The following is a 25,833-nucleotide window of genomic DNA, read 5'->3' on the forward strand; positions in this document are numbered from 1 at the left end:
AGCAGTTGGATAGATGAGAGGCTGTGGAGGGGTTGAGGAATTGGATGGTGCGGTACATTTCCAGGAAAGTCTTGAAAAGACAGGCAGGGATTTGGGAGATGAGAACACTCTGACATGGGAGAGGAAAGGGAGGCTGGAGATGGGAAGCTTAATTACACGGGCAGCTGGGTCGAGGGTTTTTTTGTGAGCTGTCGGTAGTGATGGCAGGTTTGAAAGGGAGGGAGAAAAGACCTGAGGAGAGGAAATATTGAATATTAGACAGGAAGTGAAATTGAGTGGGGGGAAGGAGGTCATCATTTCAATGGGAATAGTGTTAAAGGAACATGATGTGATGTGTCGGGGACAAGATGTGGTCAGTGTGGGTCTGAGGAAAGTTAGAGAAAGTGGAGAAAGAAGCAGGTTCGGGGATATGCTGGCAGGGGAGGGGCTGAGCTACAGAGGATGTTTGGCCCGGGAGAGGTGAGGGGAGTGGCAGAGGCGGCTGATCGGTTGGACTTAATCTCTGTGACAAAAAAGTCCATGAGCTCTTTCACCTTGTTGGAGATGAAGGTGGTGGGGAGAGGGGTTTAGGAAGAGGGTTTGCAGTAGAGAAGAGGAGCTGGAGGGTTATCTGAGCATTGTAGCCTGATGCTGGAATAGTGATCAGCTTCGGATATGGTGATAGGACAGCCGGACACAATCAGGGTGAATGCGGTAAAGCCGGCTCTGGTGTTGGCTAAAGCAATTGTTCAGCATGACTGTTCACGTCTGCGTCACTTGGGCTTATGGGAACAGAGATAAGGGCCGTAGCTGGAGATGGTCTGGGGAGAGAGAGAGGAATGGCTTTTTTGGGTCCTGGGGCATCACAGATGGAGGTGAGGGTGTGGTTGGGCAGATTGGGAGTTGCAGAAATGTTATGTTGAAAAGAGAGCCAAAGGGAGGTTAGTTGGGATTAGGAAATGGACACAGGAGGGAGTGGAGCTGGGAGGGGTAAGGGGATTTGGGAGGAGTGTGATACAAGGAAGTGATCGGTGATGGCCTTATCTGTGATCTACACGATGGGATTAGCGAGGCCGCGTCCGATGTCAAAGCTCATCGACAATATCATGAACTCAAAAGTTCCAGACCATAACCAGACCCTGACACTCAGAACCATTCACAGTTTCAGTTCCAATAGTGCAGTGGAGTCAAATTCAACATCAGGAATCTCTAATGATTAAATAAAATATATCACCCCTCTGATCTCACTCATTGTATGGACAGTGTCTCACTAATCAGTGATAGAGATAGTCAGCTAAAGCCAGTTAGCTACATTTTACAAAGTGTCTGAATCCAGATGTGAAGAGCAGAAACCTTCACAAGGCAACAACTGGGCAAAACCCAGAAAGTTTCTTCAATGTTTACGGTGGATTTGGGGAATACAAGTTACTGAGTTGTTTATTTGACGTGTGTGGGGTGAATCAATAGAAAATCCTTGGGACACGCACTCGTGAGTCCGTGTGAGGGATTTTGTGGGTGACACCGCGAAGACACAGGTGAATTGGTGAAAACTGTCATCAGAGAATTGACCCAAAGAGAAGGAGCTCTGGGATTCCGCCCGAGCTGTGCTGGACCTCACTTGGAGATGTCCGATTCTGCCCAGCAAAATAAATGGCAAATCCCAAATCCCCATCGATGATAAATATGCTGGAGGATTCACTAAAACAGCGGCACTCATGGAGTGGGAGTTTACTCCACTTCCCTGGTGTAAATTTTATTCTCATCGAGGTGAATGACCTCAGTGCTGGAGATTGGAACACTTTCTGATTGGAGCCGGAGAGTTAGTATGAACCTATCGCAGGGCACATACAGCACAAGTTAGATACAGAGTAAATCTCCCTCTAGAGGGTCCCCCTAAAACACTCCCAGAGCATGTACAGCACGGGGTAGACACAGAGTAAATCTCCCTCTACAGTGTCCGCATAAAACACTCCCGGAGCAGGTACAGCACGGGGTTAGATACAGAGTAAAGCTCCCTCTCCACTGTCCCATCAAACACTCCGAGGACAGGTACAGCACGGTGTTAGATACAGAGTAAAGTTCCCTCCATACTGTTGCTATGCACCAATCCCAGGATAGGTACAGCACAGGGTTAGATACAGAGTAAAGCTCTCTGTACACTGTTTCACTAATTTAAAATTGGGAGATAATTACAGGTTGTTGTTGTAGCAGTGTGAGAGTCTCCATTCCCCATCGCAGCATTTACCAGTCTGCACGCCAGACTCCCTGGGTCAGTGCCCACCAGTCATCCTCATGGATCAATGAACAAAACCACATGAGATGATTGGATTAATGGTGCCTTCAGCATGAGAACTTGTGGAGCTGAATTCAGTCAGGTGACACCAGAGCAACTCAGAGTGATTCCTATTGGTCCAAATAAAATTGGCCTTCCTGGTAATAAATCCATGAGTTCTGTCTGTCATTGGTGGAGATTGTGAAGATTTGGGCTGGTTAATTGGTTCAATGTTGCTGCTTCTGGTCTCATTGGTATCAGGTGAGTGCAGCTTGTGTGTACATAAGGTGCTGCTCGGTGGTTGAAGGGATGGTTGAGTTGTTTGGTATCATGGGGGATTTTGTAGTGAGGGCTTTGTTCCCAGTGCTGGTGTTAGTTGGAGCTGTTTGTGGCACTGATACTTGGCAACAGTTTCTAGGCCAGAGCTTTACATGGGCCAGAGTCAGAGCCACCCCTGTGCCTCAGACAGTCTCTCCTCCTGGGCCTCCCTTTGGTTCCCATTTCCGTGTATCTCCACTGCAGACTGTGATGGTGCAGTGTGGAGAGGAAAAGCTGCTGCTCAGGGTCCAGCTGGATTTATTTGGAACCAGGCACCTGATCAAAGCTGCTGACCTGACTCTGGGGACAGAAGGTTGTCGGCCAACAAGGATCTACTCTCAGAACCACACTGTCCTCTTTGACTATGGACTCCATGAGTGTGGCAGCAGGTTGCAGGTAATGGGAATCCTCAGCTCTTGCTCTAATCTTGGGCTGTAGATTGTTCCCCACCCTTCATTCCAACACTGGGTGAGATGTCAATGATATTGAGGAGATACCTGTCACCTGCTTTCTAAAACCCCAAGTTAGCTTTCTATTGTGTATTGTACTTTGCTTTAACTTGTTTCTGAGTGTCTCCGAACTTGTGACAACAGCCCTATTGGTCTTGAACCACCTTTTTGGTTCCTCCAAACTTTGCCTTTTGTTGTTTTGAGGATTTTCGGCTCTCTTCCCCTCATTCAGATCGATCCAACTGGAGGCTTCGGTTTCAGTCCGGTTTAATCCAATTGAGTTGTGTCTTAAATGAAGAAAATGAAATGAGAATTGAAATTTATTGCACTAAAGAGGAACTCCACACTTCCCACTTTTCCTGTCATTGGAATAAATGGGGCCCTAGTTTCAAACTGTTCTATTTCCATGCTCCATATTACTGTCCAATTGTGGCTCCTTTTACTGTTAACTGAAGCTGTCCTTTTGTTGACTCCCTTTCCTATTCATGGATCCTGGTCTTGTTCTGATGATCTCACTCTTTGGATAAAGGGCTGAGGTTGCATAGCAACAAATAACCAGATGAGGTCACATGGCCCCTCAAGCCTGTTCCCCAATCATTAGGATCCTGGCTGATCTTCTACACAACCTCCATGTTCCTGTCCTCTTAACATATATTCTTAGATTCCCTTAAAGCCCCAAAATAAATCCATCTGCCTTGAATGTGTCCAATGACTGAGCATTCCCAGATCTCTGGAGTACAGAATTCCTAAGGTACATGATCTGCTGGATGAAGTAATTCCCTGTCACAATCTTAAATGACTGACCCCTGACCTGAGATGAACGCCCCAATAGTCAAGTCTCTCCAGTTGGGGGGAAGGCAGCCTCTTCACACTGACCCTGTCAATCCCCCTCAGAATTGTTTCCAGGGGATGGGATGACTTCATTGTTAACCCCTGTGGAGAACATTCTCATTTCAGATCAGTTCTTCATTCCTTAACCTGATTCTTTCAGATGGTTGGAGATTTCCTCATCTACACCACCCACCTGAACCACACCCCAGAGTATCATGGATCTGTCATTGTGAGAACGAATGGAGCTGTCGTTCCCATTGAGTGTCGTTATTTTAGGTGAGAATCTTTACTCGATTGTCAATAAGATCTACAGCTGCTGGTGGTCTCTGAAGTTGTCCTAAAATGACTCCCCTGCCTTTCCAGGAAGGGCAACGTGAGCAGTGACCCCATCAAGCCCACCTGGATCCCATTCATCTCCACCAAGTCTGGAGAAGGGCATCTGTCATTCTCTCTGCGCCTAATGAATGGTATGTGATGGGCGGAGGGGAGTGATTTCCTCTAGTCACTCACTGGGAGTTACAGCCACTGTCTCTAACCCTTGTCCTCTTGTACTTCAGGTGACTGGCTTACAGAGCGTACTTCGACTGTCTACTACCTGGGTGAGCTCATTCACATTGAGGCCTCTGTTTCAATGACCAACCACATGCCCCTGAAGCTCTACATTGACCGCTGTGTAGCTACATTGAGCCCAGACAAGGATTCCACCCCGAGATACAGCATCATTGACCACAATGGGTAAGGATCTGTCTGCTTTCTCCAGCTGGTCCCATCTCAATGGCTTCACTTGATTCACTTCCTGTCTCTTTTTAATCTTTCTTCAGTTGCCTCCTGGACAGCAAAGCTGAGGACTCCTTTTCAACCTTTGTGTTGCCAAGAGACGAGCGGGAGCTGGACAAGCTCCGGTTTGACCTGGATGCGTTCCGTTTCCTTGGAGATGACCGTTCCTTGGTAAGAGGAAGCTGATCATTGGGGTCTCCATGTTGGGAGGGAGTCACTGAATCATGACTTGTGTTGAATGTGTCCCTCAGATTTTCATCACCTGTCACCTGAAAGTTGCTCCAGTTGATCAGAGGGATTCCAGGAACAAAGCTTGTACTTTCCAGAAGTTGCAGAATGTGTAAGTTCCCTCTCTCTCTCTCTCCCTCAGGGATGTGTTGTGTGGGGTTGTGATGCACAACCTGGTTGATGGGCTGTTTCTCTTGTTTAGCTGGACCCCACTGGAGGCATGGAGCACTGACATTTGTGCCTGTTGCCATGTGGGTAACTGTGGTGCCACAAGGGAGTTGTGGTTTGGTCCCAGAGGAAGGAGAGATCTTGTACCTGAAGCTGGTAGGACATTGATCCTCTAGATGTTGGATGTCCCACTTTCCCCTCACTAACTGAAATGTTTGATGTTGCAGAGAGTGAAGCTGGATTGAAGTGGGAGGGTGAGGCCTCACTTGGACCCCTGCTCATTCTGGATACTGATGTGACCAAGCTGGCAACAGAGTCCCTGAATGAGGCTGAGCGAAGGATGCAGGAGAGGTCTCCAGGTGGTGAGTTGGCCGACTGCTGGTTTCCATTTTCCCCCTCCGTGTTTCCTTCACTAACCATTGGTTTCTCATTGCTTTGTAGGTGTGGAGTCTGAGGTGGTCCTGATCGTGGCCCTGACTGTGACAGCTGTCTCTCTGATCTCTGCTTCATTGCTGGCCTTGTTCCTGTACAGGAAACACAAGCAAACTCTGGTCAACCAGTGACCAAATGATCAATAAAGTAGTGATTCCTTGATCTTCTGTCTGGGTGTTGATTTGTCTCCATCCTCAACACGTTCAATATCTCCATGGAACTATTGGCCGGCTTCGGTGTATCCAAGCACAGAACTAGGCCTCCGGAATGATGAAACAAAAAGAAAAACAAAAGCTGTTGGAAAAACTCAGCAGCTCTGCCAGCATCTGTGGAGTGAAATAGGGTTCATGTTTTGAGTCCAGATGATTCTCTTCAGTTTTTCTTTTTGTTTCTCATTTCTATCTTCTGCAGTATTTTGCTCTTATCTCCCGAATGATGGGTTTACTGAAGGCAGAGAGAAGCACTAACTTTCACTCCTTTGGGCTACTGCTCATTTTTCTGCCTACGTCAGAACCCTGGCTCCTTAACTTTAACTACCAGGTGTGGGGCAGGGGGGTGTGAGCAGGTCTGGGGCCTCCTTGTGGACCTGCTCCTGAGCCTGGCTGCTGTGGGTGTTTACTCAGGCTGCCTCATTCTCTTCCATGCTGATGTTCACCCCCTGGAGAGGGGACTCACTGTATTGGAATGTTTGAGGTTTGCTGTCATCAGTGGTTATGAGGTCACAACTGCAACCATTATTTTAGTTTCATCACCCATTAGACTTTTTTTGACACTTGAGCTGCTGCTCTTAAAAGCTAATTTTTGGGTAGTGATAACTCATTCTCACTGAGCAAACTATGAACTAAAGCTTGTGTATTGTGGGAATAGTGAACCTGCAGATCAACCACAGAAGGTGGCGTGAGAGCTAGCATAGTTTTGTAACATGGTCTGAGAGAAACATTAACTGCTAATAACTGGGAGGTAATTAATTTTCAAGTGCACCAGCTTTCCCATCTTAATACAATCTTTCTGTACATGAATTAAACAGCTGAAGTCCTACTAATTTAATACTGCTTTGAAAATCCTCCTTTCCACCCCAGGGATCCTTTATACTTTTGGGCATTTGATGGTTCCCTAGTGTTGATATCACTGGACCTGTCATCTAGAGGTCCAAGCTAATGCTCTTGCTATAGGTGGTGGAAATTAAGGTCAAATAATAAATCTGGAATATTAAAAACCCATCTGGTTAACTAATGCCTTCGAGGAAAGGGTATCTCCCCTCCTTACCTGGTCTGTGTGTGACTCCACACCCACAGCAGTGTGGTTAACACTAAACTGCATTTTGCAATAGCCTGGCAAGTTACTCAGCTCAAGGACAAGTGCTGGCCTTGCCAGTGATGCCCACATCCTGGGAGAAGATTTTTAAAAATGTAAGATGGAATTTTATGAAAAGTAATAGTTACACAACCAAAAGACCTGAAATATGAAATTAAATATTAACTATATGGGGCTAAACTGTCAAATTATTAAGGTTCATGAATGAGTGTGTATGGACTTCCAGAGGGCATTCAATAATCTTTCACATCCAGAATGGAGGAAAAATGAAAATGGTGATTGAGAGCATCATCAGACCATCAGGATGTGGCATATGTTGGTTCCCAGGGGTCTGATCTGGTGCTTGAACTTCACCCGTGACTTAAATATCCAACTGTCTATTCGCACAAGTTTGCAGGTGATGTTAATCATCAATCCGAGAGGAATAGGGACACAAATGAGATTGAGTGAGTGGGCCAAACAATGGCAAATGTCATTCCGTGCAGGCGAGTAAGGTCAACCGCTCTGGAACCAAGCAAGGGAAAATTACGTTTTTGTCTGAATGGTGGAGGAACAAAGATGTGAGAGAATTCAAACAATCATTATAAACTAGCGTAATGAAAATTGTTGGAATATTGGACTCTCAAAGGGAGGGATGTGATGCTTCAGTTTTCTAGAAACTTGGGTACACACACATCTGGATTTCAATCTGGACTTTTGGGAACCAAACATCAAATGACACTTCTGTTCTCTGAGTTTCAATACTGATTGTTTTTATCCAAAGACTTCATTTTGCTCAATGTTTAACTTTCCTGATTTTCAAGATTGACGGCTGATCTGATTGAGCTGTTTAAACTGTTCCAAGGATTTGGTAGGGTAGCGATGGGGGAATTATTTCCTCTTCTGGGTTACTTGAAGTCTGGCTCAGCCTTAGGTAGTTACCAGTAAGAGGGATGCAGTCATTGGAAAGGGATTTATGTAATCAACTCCTTTAGAAACTACATGCTTGAGCCAGGACCACAACGAGAAAGCGTCAACCCCAGGATTACCCGCAGTTAGGACACATTCGTCTGTACAATCACATGACTTCTAAAGGCAGTAGGGAAGGTTATACCTACAATCACGACATTTCCTCCCCCTTTAGTTTTCTTTACATTTCCTATTTACAAAGAATATTTTAATCCACCACATGTACATATATGCTTTGGTCATGTGGTTAAATATTAAATCTTTCTCATACATTTAGAGCAGCGTAGCTCCATCACTTCAGACTCTCCCACTGGATCGACCTGATCAGGAACTGCAGTATCAGGGACATCCTTCGACAGTAGTAGTTCAGAATTTGGGACTTCAACAGAGACATCAGGTATGTCTATTCAAGGTCGATCCGTCACCTCAGGGAATAAAGGTTCAAGATGTCTTGTGGAATAGCTGATTGTTGGAATGTCCCTCTCAACCTTAGATGATCCACATATTTTCAAACAATCTGGTCTTTCACTTCCACTTGGAATGACAAGGGTCCAGTTTCAGATAAAATTATACCAGGAACCCAACTAGGTCCATTTCCAAAATTCCACAGGAAAACTGAATTTCCCACAGTAAATCTTCGAACTTTACTATGAATACGGTGAATTAATTTCTGACTACTCTAATTCTTCTCTACCTTCCCCTTGAAGTTTGGAAACACCAGACCAACCGTGTATGAAGGCGACATTTCATCACTAGTTCAGATGGTGTTGAACCCGTAGTTGCTGAGGAGCCGTACCTTAATTGAGAAGAAAGCATGAAAGTCAAATTTCTAAAGTACCTTTGGATAAAACTTCTTCATTCCTGATGTGAAAGTTTGCACTGCTCTTCCAGCTAACCCATTTGATGAGGGGTGATATTGTGCTGTTTAATATGTTTCATTCCATTTAAACTCATGAATCTCTGAAATTCTGTACTCGTGAATGCTGGACCGTTATCCTAAATAATGATGTCCGCTAGGCCACGTATACTGAAACATTGGCAAGGCTTTTCAATAGTTGCGCATGATGTCAGTGATCTAACTTCATACACATCCATTCACTTGGAATGTGCATTGATGATCAATAAAAACATGGTGGAATGGCTTTATCCTCCCTCATCAGTATAGTCCATCACTCTGGTGAAATGTTGTTTGTGCAGACACTGGTGTCATTTCTTCACTCCAAATATTACTGATAAACCTTCCTTTTCAAGTTGTAAATTGCCCTTCATGGTTTCAGAGAGGGTTCTCGAGACATAGCCGGTTGGCCTTTCGGAACCAACTTCCATCATGTGTGATAACAGCGCTCCCACACCGTAAGGAGATGCATCAAGCACCACAGGTTAATATTAATTCTTTTGATGGGTCATAATGTACCAGTAAACATGACGTATGTAATAGCTTCTTGACTTTCATGAAGGTGCTTCTCGTTGTGCATTCCATGACCAAACATGGTTCTTTTCGAACAGTACATGTAATGGTTCAAACACTGTTGACAAGTTTGACAAGAAGTGACTATAACCATTTATCGTTCCCAAAAAAGACTTGAGTTCAGTGACACTGATCGGAGAGGGTGCCATTCAATTCCCCTGACTTTCTCCTCTACTCCTTTGGCATCCGCTCGGTGACACAAGTAAGCAAAGTATGTCGCTTGGAAGGCATATTTCTCTTCTTCCAGCTGTACACTAGCTTCCAAAAATCATCTTCAAACCTTTTCTAGGTTGACCAACTGTTCGGCTTCCACTGACCCTGTGATTAGGACATCATCCAGGTATACCACTACGTGGGGAAGTACTTGCAGTGGACTTTCCATGGTCCTTTGGAAGATTGCACATACAGATGATATAACAAAGGGTAGGCGTGTATATTGTTGCAGGCCCTTGTGCATGTTAATGGTTTCGTGCTGTCCAGCTTTAGCTGTTGGGATGCATGGCTCATGTCCAGTTTGGATTAAGATTTTCGTCCTGCTAGTTTAGCGTACAAATCGTCAATCCTCGGGATAGGATATTTATCTAGTTTACGTCACGAAGAGATATTAATGTCTATAATGTTATTGGAAATCACTTTTAAAATGGAATTGTAGGGTGTCTTGTGTCAGTGTGTTTGACTGTGTGAAAATTAATTAGATTAAAGCCAGCCAGTCTGGGAGCTTTGATGTACAGTCGTTCTGAGATGTTAATTAGATGAACATAAGAAGAAGGTAAAGTGTAAATTTGCATTTGTTGATTAAAGGATTAAAGGGCAGGACTAAAATCTTGCACCTAGCTAGAAGACGCCAAGCAATGTGTTTACTTTTTTTCAGCTTACTAATAAAATTGGTGGAATGAAAGGATATTATTGTTAGGAGATGTAACATTAACAGCCTGGTGATACAATGGAAAATTTACATTCAAAGAAAACACTAGGTATAAACAGAAAAGAGTTTGTGTGTTTAAGGCAAAGGCATTTATGATCTAACCAGCCTGTAAGCCCTACAACTGTGTCTGCAAAGGAACCAAATTGCAAGGAACCTCATTTTGAATTTGTAAGGCCAAATATGCTTTTCCTCGTGTTTGTTTAAAGTCTATGGTTATTATTGGCTTGGTGGAGATTTACCTGGAAGTGATAAATTTGCAGATTTGTTTAAAAGTTACGATGGTATTAATTTGTAGATGTGTAAGTCGTTAATTTGTTGTTAAGTTAATAAATGTTTAATTTAGTTTGATATAAAAACATTTTGAGGCACAGTGGTCTTATTCCTGAATTCAGAGCTGCAAATTAAATATACCATTTGAAAATACAGGTTATGAAAGTTGTTCAAGTTTCCCTCTGGGATTTAAACAACTCAGCCTTTACCAAGTGCTGAGTCATAATAATTGGGGGCTCTTGGCAGGATATTATTTGTAATTTTTTGCTTAGTTCAGAATGGGTGAATCTTAAGGATAGGAGTACGAGAAGCACTTTGTATTCAGGAGTTGGTGAAGCTTTTTGTTAGTTGTGAGGCTGCAAGATGGCTTTGGAAATTGCTAAGACTTGTCTGGGAGTAGAAGATATAACTCTGATTGTGTTACAAATAGTATCCAAGGATAAGTTAACAGATTTGGCAGATAAGTTAAAATTAGTGTTGCCTGTAGGGGTGAAGAAAGCAGATATAATTAAAGGTACAGCACAGCCTCTACAGTTGGAAGTGATACCTGACACCAGTGAGTCACAGCTGGAGGTAGTGAGACTTGAGTTACAAATGAAGAGGCTGTAACTTGAACAATCAAAGGGACTGAAAAAAATCTTGAATTAGAAGCAAAGGAAAGAAAAGGGCATTTCAAAGGGAACAAGCAGAAAGGCAGGAGAAAGAAAGGAAGCTGGACCTGGGATTTCAGGCAAGAGAGAAGGATAAAGAAAGAGTGGTAAGGGAAAGAGAGAAGGAAAGAGAAAGAGAATAATTTCTTAAAAGGTTAGAATTTCAAAAAGAGACCTGAGATTCGGAGGAGAGTTCTGATGATGAAAAATCCTTTAACCGAAAGCCCAGTGGGGAGATGTTTAGGATTGTACAAGCTGTTCCAAAGTTTAAGGAAAAAGATGTTGATGCATTCTTTATTTCATTTGAGAAGATAGCGAAAATGATGAAATGGTCACTGGAGTATTGGACATTGGTGTTACAATCCAGGTTGTTGGGTAGAGCAGATGAGCCTTTTTCTATCTGAAGAGGTATCAGTGAAAAATGATGTGTTGAAAAAGGCTATTTTGAGTGAATAGGAGTTAGTTCCTGAGGCCTACATGCAGAAATCTGGGAATATAAGAAAACAGGCTGGGCAAACTTATATATTTACTTTGAGAGAGTAAAACAATATAATTTTGACTGGTGGATACCAGCATTAAAAATAGAGACAACCTTTGCAGCTCTTAGAGAAGAAATTCTTCTGGAAGTATTTAAAGTTTCAATTCCTTCGGTAGTGTGAACTCAAGTGGGGAACAGAGAGTTCAAATGGTAAGACAAGAAGCAGTTCAAGCTGATGATTATGAGTTAGTACACAGAGCTAAACATTTTTTCCTTTAGCCTTTTAAATCCAAAAAGGATGGAAAGTGGGAAGGTGAAAGGAAGTGCGTAGTTAGGGAAGAGAAAGGGTAGCTGGAAATTCCCAGAAAGTTTTTTCTCAGAATAAAAAGGAAGGTGCTGAGGAGTGACTTTTGAAAATTGAAAAGTGAGGTGTTTTCATTGTAATAAAGTGAGGCATACAACGTCAGTGTGTTGGAAATTATAGAGAAAATCTGTTGGAATTATTGGGGTGCAGAAAAGTTCTGGAAAGAAAAGTACTGTGGGTTCTGAGGTTCAGGCACAGGAAAAACAATTGTTTGAGAACAGGTAAAGCAGTAAGTTTCAGTAAAAGGTAAAGGAGTGGGAATGTGTTCACAATTTGCCCAGGAGAAATCGGAGGGGCAAGTCGCAAAAATGTTAAAGACTTTGTGTGTGAAGGGAAAGTCTTTCCTTGTGTCCAGGGTGGAGTAGGTAAAAATGTTAACATTTTAAGAGACACAGGGGCTAGTCAATCATTAATGTTGTGGGGTAGTGATATTTGTGTTGAGAGGGATTACTGCAGGAGCAGTTGATAATAAGCGGGGTTTGTGGAGATGCTAAACCTTCCACCCTTTTGGAAGATAAATTTCAAGAGCAAATGGAAGAAAGGGGAAGTTATTGTTGGAGTTGTGGGGAAATTGCCCTTTGCAAGGTTTCAAATTATTTTGGATAATGATATAGTTGGGCCAGAGATTTGTGTGATGCCTCTGGTAGTTGAGTAGCCTGTAGAAGCGTTTTCAACAGAGGTGTTACAGAGAGAGCATCTTGGATTGTTTCCAGCTTGTGTGGTAAAGAAATCACACGCTCATAGATTGAAACAAGAACAAACAAGCAGGGGAAGCAGCTCAAAGGCAAGAAGAAGGTGTCAAAATCCAATCAGCTGGCCATGTATTTAATAACACTGTTCAGGAAGAAAGCACAATTCAGCAGAAATGTTTAACTCAAAGAGGTGAGTGGAGTTACAGAAAAAATGATTTGCAATTAAAAAAGTTATAACAGGCAGCTTACTCAGAATAAGAGGCAACATGCATTCCAGTATGTTATTACCTTAAGGGTGATATGTAAATGAGAAAATAGAGGCCAGATTATGTCTCAGCAAATGAAAGTTGGGGCGAGATGCAGCAGATTGCTGGCCCATTAGGTTATAGAAATGAAATGTTGAGAATTGATCATGAAATTCCAAATGGGTGGGGTGGGGGGAGTTGGTGGGTGATATTTAGGAATTAGGAAAACAGAGGAAAAGATACAGAGGTTTCTTTTTTGGCCAGGATTGCACATGGATGTAGTGAAGTTCTGTAGAACATATCACACTTGTCTGGAAATAGGGAAACCACAAGCATTGATTAAGCCGGCACATTTAATTCCAATACCAGCATTTGAAGAAACTTTAACTAGGGTCACCATTGATTGTGTAGGAGCCCTCCCTCAGACAAAAAGTGGAAATCAGTACTTACTGACAATCATTGATGTGTCTACCAGGTTCCCTGAAGCGATACCTTTAAGAAATATTACAACCAAGAAGATTGTGGAGGAGTTCACTAAATCTTTTACAAGATATGGTTTACCTAAGGAAATTCAATCAGATCTGGAGTCAAATTTCATCTCACAGCTATTAAAGGAAGTAATGAACAGTTAGGGGATAAAACAGTTTAAGTCAACACTTATCATCCAGAGTCACAAGGAGCTTTGGAAAGATTGCATCACACTTTAAAACTGTGATAAGAGCCATACTATCAGTATTATCCACAACATCGGGATGCAGGAATTACATTCTTGTTATTTGCTATTAGAGACGCTCCTAATGCATTGCCTGGTTTTAGCCTTTCTGAACTAGTTTATGGTCATGAGGTAAGGGGACCACTGAAATTGATTCATGAGAAATTGGTGTGTCAAAATTCAGAATCTATTCTCCTATATTACATATCTAATTTCAGGGAAAGATTGAATAGAGCACATGAGTTGTCTCGGGAAGATTTAAAGATGTCACAGCTAGTAATGTAAATGAAGGCAGACAAGAAAGCAACAGCTCACCAGCATTGTACCTAGAGAGAAAGTGCTAGTTCTGTTACCAATCCTAGGTGATTATTTAAATGCAAGGTTTAGTAGGGCCTTGCAGGGTGAAAAGAAATCGAGTGAAATATATGATTTAATAAATACCCCAGATAGAAGAAAGAAGCAAAGGGTGTGTTACGTAAATATGTTTAAAATGTACTTTGACAGGGAAAAGGAACAAAAAGAGGTATTAGTGATGATGGATGATGCAGGACTCTGAAATTGATTTTTCGCTAATCAAATTGGATAATGAGGGGGTACTTGAAAATTTAAATGAAAGATCAAGTTATCTTCCAAGCAAGATCAAAGTCATTTAGAAAAGCTATTGCACTCACACAAACCTATTTGTGGGAATAAGTTGGGGAAGACCCATTTAGCAATACGTGATGTATCTAAACAAGTTTCATCTTAAGTAAGGCAATATCCTTATAGATTAAATCCGGCAAAGTTATCACCAATACAAAAAGAAATTGATTTCATGCTTCAAAATGATATCGTTGAGTCTAGGTGCAGCAACTGGAGTTCGCCTATTGTACTTGTCCTGCAGTTGGATGGAACCCAAAGTCTATGTGTGGACTATCGAAAGGTGAATGCTGTGAAATAAGCGGATTCATTTCCTATGCCACGGTTAGAATATTGCATTGAGAAAGTGGGACAATCGAAGTTTATCACAAAGATTGAAATGCTAAAAGGATATTGGCAGGTATGGTTGTCGGAAAGAGCAAAGGAGATATCGGCTTTTCTGATACCAAATGGACTACATCAGTTTAAAGTCATGCCATCTGGTTTGCAGAATGCACCTGCAACATTGCAAAGACTGACAAACAAAATAATTGCAGGTCTAAGCAATTGCGCTGCTTATATTGAAGATCTGATAGTTTTCCATCAGAGGTGGGAGGAGCATTTACAGCATCTGGAAAATTATTCACTCGACTACAAGAAGCTAATTTGGTGATGAACTTGGCGAAAAGTGAATTTGCAAAAGTGCAAGTTACGTATCTAGGCCATACCATTGGGCATGGTAAGGTGGCTCTGGGAGATGCAAAACTAAAAGGATATCGTGGATTTCCCAGTGCCTACAACAAAACGGGAGGTTTTGCGATTTCTGGAGAACGAGTGGGCTTTACTGGCAATTACTACCAAACTTTAGCCAAGCGGTAGCTCCAATGACTGACCTATTAAAAATGAACAATAGCTTCAATGGACACTGGAATGTCAGAAGCCATTTGACAGTTTGAAAACTGTATTGACCACTTGTGTGGTACCCAATTATGCCAAGCAATTTATGTTGGCCATTGACGCGAGTGATAATGCCATTGGGGCCATACATTTAGAACAGGGTGACACCGGAATTGAATTATATAAAAAGCCTCTTGAGGCTTGGTGGTTTTATTCCTGAATTCAGAGCTGCATCTCAAAAATACCAATTGAAAATATAGGTTATGACAGTTGTTCAAGTTTCCCACTGGGATTTAAACAAGTCACCCTTTACCAACTGCTGTGTCATAAGATTTAGCAGCCTTGTTCACAGTTAATTTGTAGTCTCCACGAATGGGAATAGTTTGATCTGGTTTCATCACAGGGAGTGTGGGTACTGCCCATTCCAAAAATTGGACTGGCTGGATGATGCCCAGCTTCACTAAGCGGCACAATTCTGCATCCACCTACTCCATTACGGCATAAGGCACAGGTCTAGCCTGAAAGAAACAGGGTATCACCCCCAAATCTACATATATTTTTGTCTGTAAGCCTTTTGTCTTTCCCAGTTTATCTTGAAATACGCTGTCGTACATTCTTAACAGCTGAGGAATTCCTTCTGTTCTCACTTGAAAGATTTCTGACCAGTTGTGCCTAATTTTTTTGTAACTGGTCCTGGCCCAGAAGACCAGGCTCTTCATCTGTCACGATAACCACTGGCAGCCATAAGGACACAGGGAAAGTGCCAATGCCTTTTAACTGTGTTGACTCTCCAGTGTACACCTTCAGTTGAACCGTGCTTTGCTACAGATTCAATGGCTCGTTTCGATAATTAAATGTCTGTTCTCCCACCCGTGTAGTCAAATTTCTTGTGTCTATCTCCATGACGAGAAACTTCCCATTCACTTGAGGGGGAATGTTTATTGGTTCAGTTTTTGCTGATTTGACATTGTATAGGGAATAGGTATCATTATCAGCAGCTTCAGATCAATAATATTGTGCACTTCAAACTTCTTGGTCTGCTGTCTGATTGGCTGTCTCAATTTCGCCCTGAATTACTTTATTATGTGTCCCTTCCTGTGGCTGTAATGGCATTCTGCCTGTTTAAATCTGCAGGTTTCCAGTACATGGTTACACACACATCTGTAAAGGTAAATTTCTGAATTGTTTCGGAGATTCTTCCATTTTGCTTTTTCATTTTTTCAACAGCAGAGACTGTCTCCCGCTTCCCGGCTGTCTGTGCGGTTTACGGGCCCCGCCCAGTGCTAGGTTCCCGCCCCACTGAAGAATGGCGCCATGTTGTACACTCTGTAAACCTGCGAGTCCCTCTCAGCCCGCTCCATCGCTAGCGCTATTTCCATGGCCCACTTCAAATCAATGTTAACATCAGCAAGTAAATGGTGCTGAATGGCATCGTCGTGAACGCCACAAACTAACCGGTCCTGCAGCGTGTCATTGAGTGTATCTCCGAAGAGGCAGAGCTCCATCAATTGCTTCAACTTCGCTATATAGGTTGTGATGGACTCTTCTGGGGTCCCTATTCTGGAGTTAAACGTATGCTTCAGCTGAAAATACAACTTTATGAGGTTTACCGATTCACTATAAGGTTTAGAATTGGAGGCGTTCGGGGTTGTCAGACTACAGGTGAGTTTATATTTGTTGCTAACACAGACTCTTAAAGGAATTGCTTTCTGCTTCTTCTTCACTGTTATTTCATTTGCCTTGAAATAAAAACCTGGGCGCTCTATGTACTGGCTCTGATCTTCCATGGCTGGGCCATACAGGTCGACTCTGCCAAAATGTGGCATGACTGGTGAGTATAATCTTCTAAAGAATTGATATACTCACATTCACAAGGCGAGGTGCAGCGTCGGAGCTATTCATCCTCATCGCCAAATGGAATGAACTTGATGTAACGGACAGGTTTCTTACCTGAAACAGGTCACTTCATTCCACAGCTCATTTAGAAGCTACTTACTGGAAACAGATCCAAGACTAGAAAGCTCCACCCTCAGGATTACCCGCTCTGGGCTCATTCGTCAGAACAATCATGTGACCCCTAAAGGCAGTAGGAAAGGTTAAACCTAGAATCACTACAACTTAAGAAAATGGCTTTGGATTTCCAATATTAAATTTCAGCTCATCTATTACTGGATGTCAGACAAGCAGTTGGATAGATGAGAGGCTGTGGAGGGGTTGAGGAATTGGATGGTGCGGTACATTTCCAGGAAAGTCTAGAAAAGACAGGCAGGGATTTGGGAGATGAGAACACTCTGACATGGGAGAGGAAAGGGAGGCTGGAGATGGGAAGCTTAATTACACGGGCAGCTGGGTCGAGGGTTTTTTTGTGAGCTGTCGGTAGTGATGGCAGGTTTGAAAGGGAGGGAGAAAGGACCTGAGGAGAGGAAATATTGAATATTAGACAGGAAGTGAAATTGAGTGGGGGGAAGGAGGTCATCATTTCAATGGGAATAGTGTTAAAGGAACATGATGTGATGTGTCGGGGACAAGATGTGGTCAGTGTGGGTCTGAGGAAAGTTAGAGAAAGTGGAGAAAGAAGCAGGTTCGGGGATATGCTGGCAGGGGAGGGGCTGAGCTACAGAGGATGTTTGGCCCGGGAGAGGTGAGGGGAGTGGCAGAGGCGGCTGATCGGTTGGACTTAATCTCTGTGACAAAAAAGTCCATGAGCTCTTTCACCTTGTTGGAGATGAAGGTGGTGGGGAGAGGGGTTTAGGAAGAGGGTTTGCAGTAGAGAAGAGGAGCTGGAGGGTTATCTGAGCATTGTAGCCTGATGCTGGAATAGTGATCAGCTTCGGATATGGTGATAGGACAGCCGGACACAATCAGGGTGAATGCGGTAAAGCCGGCTCTGGTGTTGGCTAAAGCAATTGTTCAGCATGACTGTTCACGTCTGCGTCACTTGGGCTTATGGGAACAGAGATAAGGGCCGTAGCTGGAGATGGTCTGGGGAGAGAGAGAGGAATGGCTTTTTTGGGTCCTGGGGCATCACAGATGGAGGTGAGGGTGTGGTTGGGCAGATTGGGAGTTGCAGAAATGTTATGTTGAAAAGAGAGCCAAAGGGAGGTTAGTTGGGATTAGGAAATGGACACAGGAGGGAGTGGAGCTGGGAGGGGTAAGGGGATTTGGGAGGAGTGTGATACAAGGAAGTGATCGGTGATGGCCTTATCTGTGATCTACACGATGGGATTAGCGAGGCCGCGTCCGATGTCAAAGCTCATCGACAATATCATGAACTCAAAAGTTCCAGACCATAACCAGACCCTGACACTCAGAACCATTCACAGTTTCAGTTCCAATAGTGCAGTGGAGTCAAATTCAACATCAGGAATCTCTAATGATTAAATAAAATATATCACCCCTCTGATCTCACTCATTGTATGGACAGTGTCTCACTAATCAGTGATAGAGATAGTCAGCTAAAGCCAGTTAGCTACATTTTACAAAGTGTCTGAATCCAGATGTGAAGAGCAGAAACCTTCACAAGGCAACAACTGGGCAAAACCCAGAAAGTTTCTTCAATGTTTACGGTGGATTTGGGGAATACAAGTTACTGAGTTGTTTATTTGACGTGTGTGGGGTGAATCAATAGAAAATCCTTGGGACACGCACTCGTGAGTCCGTGTGAGGGATTTTGTGGGTGACACCGCGAAGACACAGGTGAATTGGTGAAAACTGTCATCAGAGAATTGACCCAAAGAGAAGGAGCTCTGGGATTCCGCCCGAGCTGTGCTGGACCTCACTTGGAGATGTCCGATTCTGCCCAGCAAAATAAATGGCAAATCCCAAATCCCCATCGATGATAAATATGCTGGAGGATTCACTAAAACAGCGGCACTCATGGAGTGAGAGTTTACTCCACTTCCCTGGTGTAAATTTTATTCTCATCGAGGTGAATGACCTCAGTGCTGGAGATTGGAACACTTTCTGATTGGAGCCGGAGAGTTAGTATGAACCTATCGCAGGGCACATACAGCACAAGTTAGATACAGAGTAAATCTCCCTCTAGAGGGTCCCCCTAAAACACTCCCAGAGCATGTACAGCACGGGGTAGACACAGAGTAAATCTCCCTCTACAGTGTCCGCATAAAACACTCCCGGAGCAGGTACAGCACGGGGTTAGATACAGAGTAAAGCTCCCTCTCCACTGTCCCATCAAACACTCCGAGGACAGGTACAGCACGGTGTTAGATACAGAGTAAAGTTCCCTCCATACTGTTGCTATGCACCAATCCCAGGATAGGTACAGCACAGGGTTAGATACAGAGTAAAGCTCTCTGTACACTGTTTCACTAATTTAAAATTGGGAGATAATTACAGGTTGTTGTTGTAGCAGTGTGAGAGTCTCCATTCCCCATCGCAGCATTTACCAGTCTGCACGCCAGACTCCCTGGGTCAGTGCCCACCAGTCATCCTCATGGATCAATGAACAAAACCACATGAGATGATTGGATTAATGGTGCCTTCAGCATGAGAACTTGTGGAGCTGAATTCAGTCAGGTGACACCAGAGCAACTCAGAGTGATTCCTATTGGTCCAAATAAAATTGGCCTTCCTGGTAATAAATCCATGAGTTCTGTCTGTCATTGGTGGAGATTGTGAAGATTTGGGCTGGTTAATTGGTTCAATGTTGCTGCTTCTGGTCTCATTGGTGTCAGGTGAGTGCAGCTTATGTGTACATAAGGTGCTGCTCGGTGGTTGAAGGGATGGTTGAGTTGTTTGGTATCATGGGGGATTTTGTAGTGAGGGCTTTGTTCCCAGTGCTGGTGTTAGTTGGAGCTGTTTGTGGCACTGATACTTGGCAACAGTTTCTAGGCCAGAGCTTTACATGGGCCAGAGTCAGAGCCACCCCTGTGCCTCAGACAGTCTCTCCTCCTGGGCCTCCCTTTGGTTCCCATTTCCGTGTATCTCCACTGCAGACTGTGATGGTGCAGTGTGGAGAGGAAAAGCTGCTGCTCAGGGTCCAGCTGGATTTATTTGGAACCAGGCACCTGATCAAAGCTGCTGACCTGACTCTGGGGACAGAAGGTTGTCGGCCAACAAGGATCTACTCTCAGAACCACACTGTCCTCTTTGACTATGGACTCCATGAGTGTGGCAGCAGGTTGCAGGTAATGGGAATCCTCAGCTCTTGCTCTAATCTTGGGCTGTAGATTGTTCCCCACCCTTCATTCCAACACTGGGTGAGATGTCAATGATATTGAGGAGATACCTGTCACCTGCTTTCTAAAACCCCAAGTTAGCTTTCTATTGTGTATTGTACTTTGCTTTAACTTGTTTCTGAGTGTCTCCGAACTTGTGACAACAGCCCTATTGGTCTTGAACCACCTTTTTGGTTCCTCCAAACTTTGCCTTTTGTTGTTTTGAGGATTTTCGGCTCTCTTCCCCTCATTCAGATCGATCCAACTGGAGGCTTCGGTTTCAGTCCGGTTTAATCCAATTGAGTTGTGTCTTAAATGAAGAAAATGAAATGAGAATTGAAATTTATTGCACTAAAGAGGAACTCCACACTTCCCACTTTTCCTGTCATTGGAATAAATGGGGCCCTAGTTTCAAACTGTTCTATTTCCATGCTCCATATTACTGTCCAATTGTGGCTCCTTTTACTGTTAACTGAAGCTGTCCTTTTGTTGACTCCCTTTCCTATTCATGGATCCTGGTCTTGTTCTGATGATCTCACTCTTTGGATAAAGGGCTGAGGTTGCATAGCAACAAATAACCAGATGAGGTCACATGGCCCCTCAAGCCTGTTCCCCAATCATTAGGATCCTGGCTGATCTTCTACACAACCTCCATGTTCCTGTCCTCTTAACATATATTCTTAGATTCCCTTAAAGCCCCAAAATAAATCCATCTGCCTTGAATGTGTCCAATGACTGAGCATTCCCAGATCTCTGGAGTACAGAATTCCTAAGGTACATGATCTGCTGGATGAAGTAATTCCCTGTCACAATCTTAAATGACTGACCCCTGACCTGAGATGAACGCCCCAATAGTCAAGTCTCTCCAGTTGGGGGGAAGGCAGCCTCTTCACACTGACCCTGTCAATCCCCCTCAGAATTGTTTCCAGGGGATGGGATGACTTCATTGTTAACCCCTGTGGAGAACATTCTCATTTCAGATCAGTTCTTCATTCCTTAACCTGATTCTTTCAGATGGTTGGAGATTTCCTCATCTACACCACCCACCTGAACCACACCCCAGAGTATCATGGATCTGTCATTGTGAGAACGAATGGAGCTGTCGTTCCCATTGAGTGTCGTTATTTTAGGTGAGAATCTTTACTCGATTGTCAATCAGATCTACAGCTGCTGGTGGTCTCTGAAGTTGTCCTAAAATGACTCCCCTGCCTTTCCAGGAAGGGCAACGTGAGCAGTGACCCCATCAAGCCCACCTGGATCCCATTCATCTCCACCAAGTCTGGAGAAGGGCATCTGTCATTCTCTCTGCGCCTAATGAATGGTATGTGATGGGCGGAGGGGAGTGATTTCCTCTAGTCACTCACTGGGAGTTACAGCCACTGTCTCTAACCCTTGTCCTCTTGTACTTCAGGTGACTGGCTTACAGAGCGTACTTCGACTGTCTACTACCTGGGTGAGCTCATTCACATTGAGGCCTCTGTTTCAATGACCAACCACATGCCCCTGAAGCTCTACATTGACCGCTGTGTAGCTACATTGAGCCCAGACAAGGATTCCACCCCGAGATACAGCATCATTGACCACAATGGGTAAGGATCTGTCTGCTTTCTCCAGCTGGTCCCATCTCAATGGCTTCACTTGATTCACTTCCTGTCTCTTTTTAATCTTTCTTCAGTTGCCTCCTGGACAGCAAAGCTGAGGACTCCTTTTCAACCTTTGTGTTGCCAAGAGACGAGCGGGAGCTGGACAAGCTCCGGTTTGACCTGGATGCGTTCCGTTTCCTTGGAGATGACCGTTCCTTGGTAAGAGGAAGCTGATCATTGGGGTCTCCATGTTGGGAGGGAGTCACTGAATCATGACTTGTGTTGAATGTGTCCCTCAGATTTTCATCACCTGTCACCTGAAAGTTGCTCCAGTTGATCAGAGGGATTCCAGGAACAAAGCTTGTACTTTCCAGAAGTTGCAGAATGTGTAAGTTCCCTCTCTCTCTCTCTCCCTCAGGGATGTGTTGTGTGGGGTTGTGATGCACAACCTGGTTGATGGGCTGTTTCTCTTGTTTAGCTGGACCCCACTGGAGGCATGGAGCACTGACATTTGTGCCTGTTGCCATGTGGGTAACTGTGGTGCCACAAGGGAGTTGTGGTTTGGTCCCAGAGGAAGGAGAGATCTTGTACCTGAAGCTGGTAGGACATTGATCCTCTAGATGTTGGATGTCCCACTTTCCCCTCACTAACTGAAATGTTTGATGTTGCAGAGAGTGAAGCTGGATTGAAGTGGGAGGGTGAGGCCTCACTTGGACCCCTGCTCATTCTGGATACTGATGTGACCAAGCTGGCAACAGAGTCCCTGAATGAGGCTGAGCGAAGGATGCAGGAGAGGTCTCCAGGTGGTGAGTTGGCCGACTGCTGGTTTCCATTTTCCCCCTCCGTGTTTCCTTCACTAACCATTGGTTTCTCATTGCTTTGTAGGTGTGGAGTCTGAGGTGGTCCTGATCGTGGCCCTGACTGTGACAGCTGTCTCTCTGATCTCTGCTTCATTGCTGGCCTTGTTCCTGTACAGGAAACACAAGCAAATCTGGGTCAATTAGTGATCAATAAAGCAGTGTTTCCTTGATCTTCTGTCTGGGTGTTGATTTGTCTCTACGTCCTCAACATGTCAGTTAAATATCTCCATGGGGCTAATGGCTGGGTTTAGTCTATGCAAGCACAGAAGTAGGCCTCCTGAATGAAGCATTTACTGAAGACAGGGAGAAACATTTTTTTTAGGGGGGCTATTGCCCATTTTTCTGGCTGCTTCTGACCCCTGGCTCCTAATCTTTGCCCGCCCAGTGTGGGGGAGGGGATGTGAGCAGGTCTGGGGCCTCCTTGTGGACCTGCTCCTGAGCCTGGCTGCTGTGGGTGTTTACTCAGGCTGCCTCATTCTCTTCCATGGTGATGTTCACCCCCTGGAGAGGGACTCACTGTATTGGAATGTTTGAGGTTTGCTATTACCAGTGAGGATGAGGCCACAGTGATTTTTAGTTTGATCACCTTTGGCTTTGTGTATTTTTCACCAACACTTGAGAGGGGGGAGGGGGAGAGAAACACTTTAAAATTTATTTTTGCTCACTAATAACTGATTATCTCAAACTATGATGGGGAATAGTGAATCTGCAGATCAAGCAGAAGTTGACTTGGGTTCGAGCATAGCTTTGTAGTCTGGTCTTCAGAGAAACCATTAACTGTTTTTACAAAAATATTCCCAGTTATTGAAATGGGAAATGTTGGAGTACTTTCTTTAACACAATCCTGACCTCTACAGGCATTAAACAGATGAAGTCCTAATCTGATACTATTGTGAAAATCTTTCTTTCCACCCAAGATATCCCTATACTTTTCCTGACCCTTTGATCCTCTCTCCTCAGTTCACCCACCCCTCTCTCTCTCCTTCTCCTTTGCAGCCATCAGCTGGGTCTGTCACAATGTCCGCTCCCAAGTTCTTTATGTTTCAACAGCTGGGTTTTAGCTGCTAGTATTAACACTACTTCTGCAGGAACTATTTGTATCATGTGATTTAGTGTAATGAGTCGTGTCAAGGGTCTTCAGCTCTACGCAACAAAACTATTCAAGCTACTCATGATCTGACCCCTTGGAACATAAAGGGGGTGTAACTGTGGCTCAGGTTAATTAGGAATTTAAGGATTTGTTATAGCAGGTAATGTAGTCTCATGTATATGCCTAAAATCTTTTAATAAATATATTCATTTAGTTTTAATCTGTGAAGGTCTTGGGAGGACTCATTGCTTCTGAATTCAGTGCGCATATCTCATGATAAATACAAATAGCAAAACTGTCGTGAAAGCATGACCTAGTTTCTCCTCATGGGTTTGGTCTGCCTGGCACACAATCTGCCACGTCAAAACACTAACCATCGCTCCTTGCTTTCGCAGGCACATCTGGGACGAAGCTGAGGAGGGGTCCTTGACTCAAGACCTGAAGACACCTCGGAAGAAGAATCTGACGCCCTTGTTGAAGACCTGTCACAGCGCTCACTCCCTCCTCCAGCCCAGAGACACCTCGGTGGGACCTAATTCTAGAGTAGCCTCGGGTCACAATCTGAACACATCACACTGTCAGATCCACAGCAGGTGGACTTCCCAGGTTTCTGGCATTTGGAGGATGGCTGGAGAGCATAAATCTGAGTCCTAGTCAGATAAGGAGCTTCTGAACTCGGTCATACCTCAGTTGCTGGAGTTGCAAAGGCAAGGTAGGGAAAATCGAAGGGATGTCCACCACTCTCCTCCGATTGCAAGGCACAATGGAGGAGTCAATCAGCCTTATATCTGAGATGATAGCACTGACATACCAATGAACCAAGATTAACACTGGTAGGATGGTCCAGGATATAGCTTGCGCACTGAGCGGGCTGAAATCCATTGCTGATACCAGAGTTGGCCTCCAATAGTGTCAACATGAGAGGGGTGCAAAGCAGCTCTATCTCAAGGAGTCAGCCAGGACCCTCAGGCACCCATAGGGAGGAGGATGAGCAGGTGCCCAGATGACTGAGTACCCAGCCCTTCCAAATCACCTCTTTTGTGACCCAAACAGCTCCACGGGTTGAGGAGGGTGCCACTGCCACACAGCAAGATCCCAAAAGCAACCAGGGCACTCCAGGCCTTAGCCCTCCAGAGGACGCCCATCAAGATCATCATGGGACATAGTGGTCGGCAGGCTGCTTCCACCTCCGCTGTGGATGTCAGGGGAGCACCAAGACATAGTTAGGAAAGTTAAGATCTAACTCTGTTACAAAACAAATACTAAATTAACAAATCATGGGACAAAGCAAAAGGCAGCCCCTTAAAGGGAAACTACAGGAACAAAAGACAAAATTTGAAGGGGTCCATAAAGCACCCTAGTCCCTGCAGTGCCCACTGAGCACGGAAGGCTTTGACGGTGCCAGCAGATGCCGCGTGCTCCCTCTCCAGGGACACTCGGCCATGAACATAGCCGCAGAAGAGGGGCAGTCAGGCCAGATTACCTCCTCGATCGCCTGCTGCCTGGGCCTGTTAATGGCCAACTTGGCCAACGTCCAAAAGCAGGTTCACGTGAAGATTCTCATCCCTCCCAGCCCCTCTTCTACAATGGTAAGATGTAGTTGCACAGATGTTAATCGTGTGTACTTGATGTTCACTATTGTAAATGCCCAAGAATGTGTCTCTGCCTATGGCTGCTTGTTACAATGAGCAGTGTTCGTGTCACTCAGATGTGAAACCTTTTTTCCTGCACAAGATAAAGGCAGGTGTCCCGGTCCAGGGCCTCTTCACACTCTCTGGACACATCAGTGATGCCTGCACCTCCAATGGTGCTTGTCATTGCTGCCAGAATGTAGTGGGTAGATGTCAGAGTTCCATCATTCTCTCTGTGCTCTCAGCAACTTTGAGGTGGAGCTGGCCCCCATCTTTTCATAATCTGTGACCAGTGACGTTGTGCTCCTGAAGGGGACAAATGCTGAAGGCTGCCAAAGAATCCATTTTAAAATTTAATGGCTGCGTCTCTATGATATGGCCTGATCACGGAGTGCAAGTGTGCTGCCCTCAGCCACACAGGAATCAGACATTCACAGGCTGTGTGAAGATCTATGGA

General features: G+C 44.3%; 2 protein-coding genes across 2 annotated transcripts; both read left to right on the top strand.

The window, feature by feature from the left end:
* Positions 1 to 3,943: 3,943 nt before the first annotated feature.
* Positions 3,944 to 5,585, top strand: LOC144668749 (zona pellucida sperm-binding protein 3-like). The gene is made up of 8 exons (XM_078531081.1): positions 3,944 to 4,125; positions 4,213 to 4,316; positions 4,407 to 4,584; positions 4,671 to 4,797; positions 4,878 to 4,966; positions 5,057 to 5,109; positions 5,250 to 5,384; positions 5,464 to 5,585. The coding sequence occupies exons 1-8, from the start codon at positions 4,010 to 4,012 to the stop codon at positions 5,583 to 5,585; spliced, it is 924 nt and encodes a 307-aa protein (XP_078387207.1). The 5' UTR covers positions 3,944 to 4,009.
* Positions 5,586 to 17,871: 12,286 nt separating this feature from the next.
* Positions 17,872 to 22,799, top strand: LOC144668750 (zona pellucida sperm-binding protein 3-like). The gene is made up of 9 exons (XM_078531082.1): positions 17,872 to 17,910; positions 21,227 to 21,342; positions 21,430 to 21,533; positions 21,624 to 21,801; positions 21,888 to 22,014; positions 22,095 to 22,183; positions 22,274 to 22,326; positions 22,467 to 22,601; positions 22,681 to 22,799. The coding sequence occupies exons 1-9, from the start codon at positions 17,872 to 17,874 to the stop codon at positions 22,797 to 22,799; spliced, it is 960 nt and encodes a 319-aa protein (XP_078387208.1).
* Positions 22,800 to 25,833: the final 3,034 nt, after the last annotated feature.

This window comes from Cetorhinus maximus, chromosome 28, assembly GCF_964194155.1.
Source record: "Cetorhinus maximus chromosome 28, sCetMax3.hap1.1, whole genome shotgun sequence".
Classification (NCBI taxonomy): Eukaryota; Metazoa; Chordata; class Chondrichthyes; order Lamniformes; family Cetorhinidae; genus Cetorhinus; species Cetorhinus maximus.

Coding starts and splice junctions, on each gene's coding strand:
- LOC144668749 (XM_078531081.1), top strand. CDS start 4,010: ATGGTTGGAGATTTCCTCATCTACACCACCCACCTGAACCACACCCCA. Junction 4,126..4,212: donor ATTGAGTGTCGTTATTTTAG/GTGAGAATCTTT, acceptor CTGCCTTTCCAG/GAAGGGCAACGTGAGCAGTG. Junction 4,317..4,406: donor CTCTCTGCGCCTAATGAATG/GTATGTGATGGG, acceptor CTTGTACTTCAG/GTGACTGGCTTACAGAGCGT.
- LOC144668750 (XM_078531082.1), top strand. CDS start 17,872: ATGGTGATAGGACAGCCGGACACAATCAGGGTGAATGCG. Junction 22,015..22,094: donor TTGGAGATGACCGTTCCTTG/GTAAGAGGAAGC, acceptor TGTGTCCCTCAG/ATTTTCATCACCTGTCACCT. Junction 22,184..22,273: donor TTCCAGAAGTTGCAGAATGT/GTAAGTTCCCTC, acceptor TCTCTTGTTTAG/CTGGACCCCACTGGAGGCAT.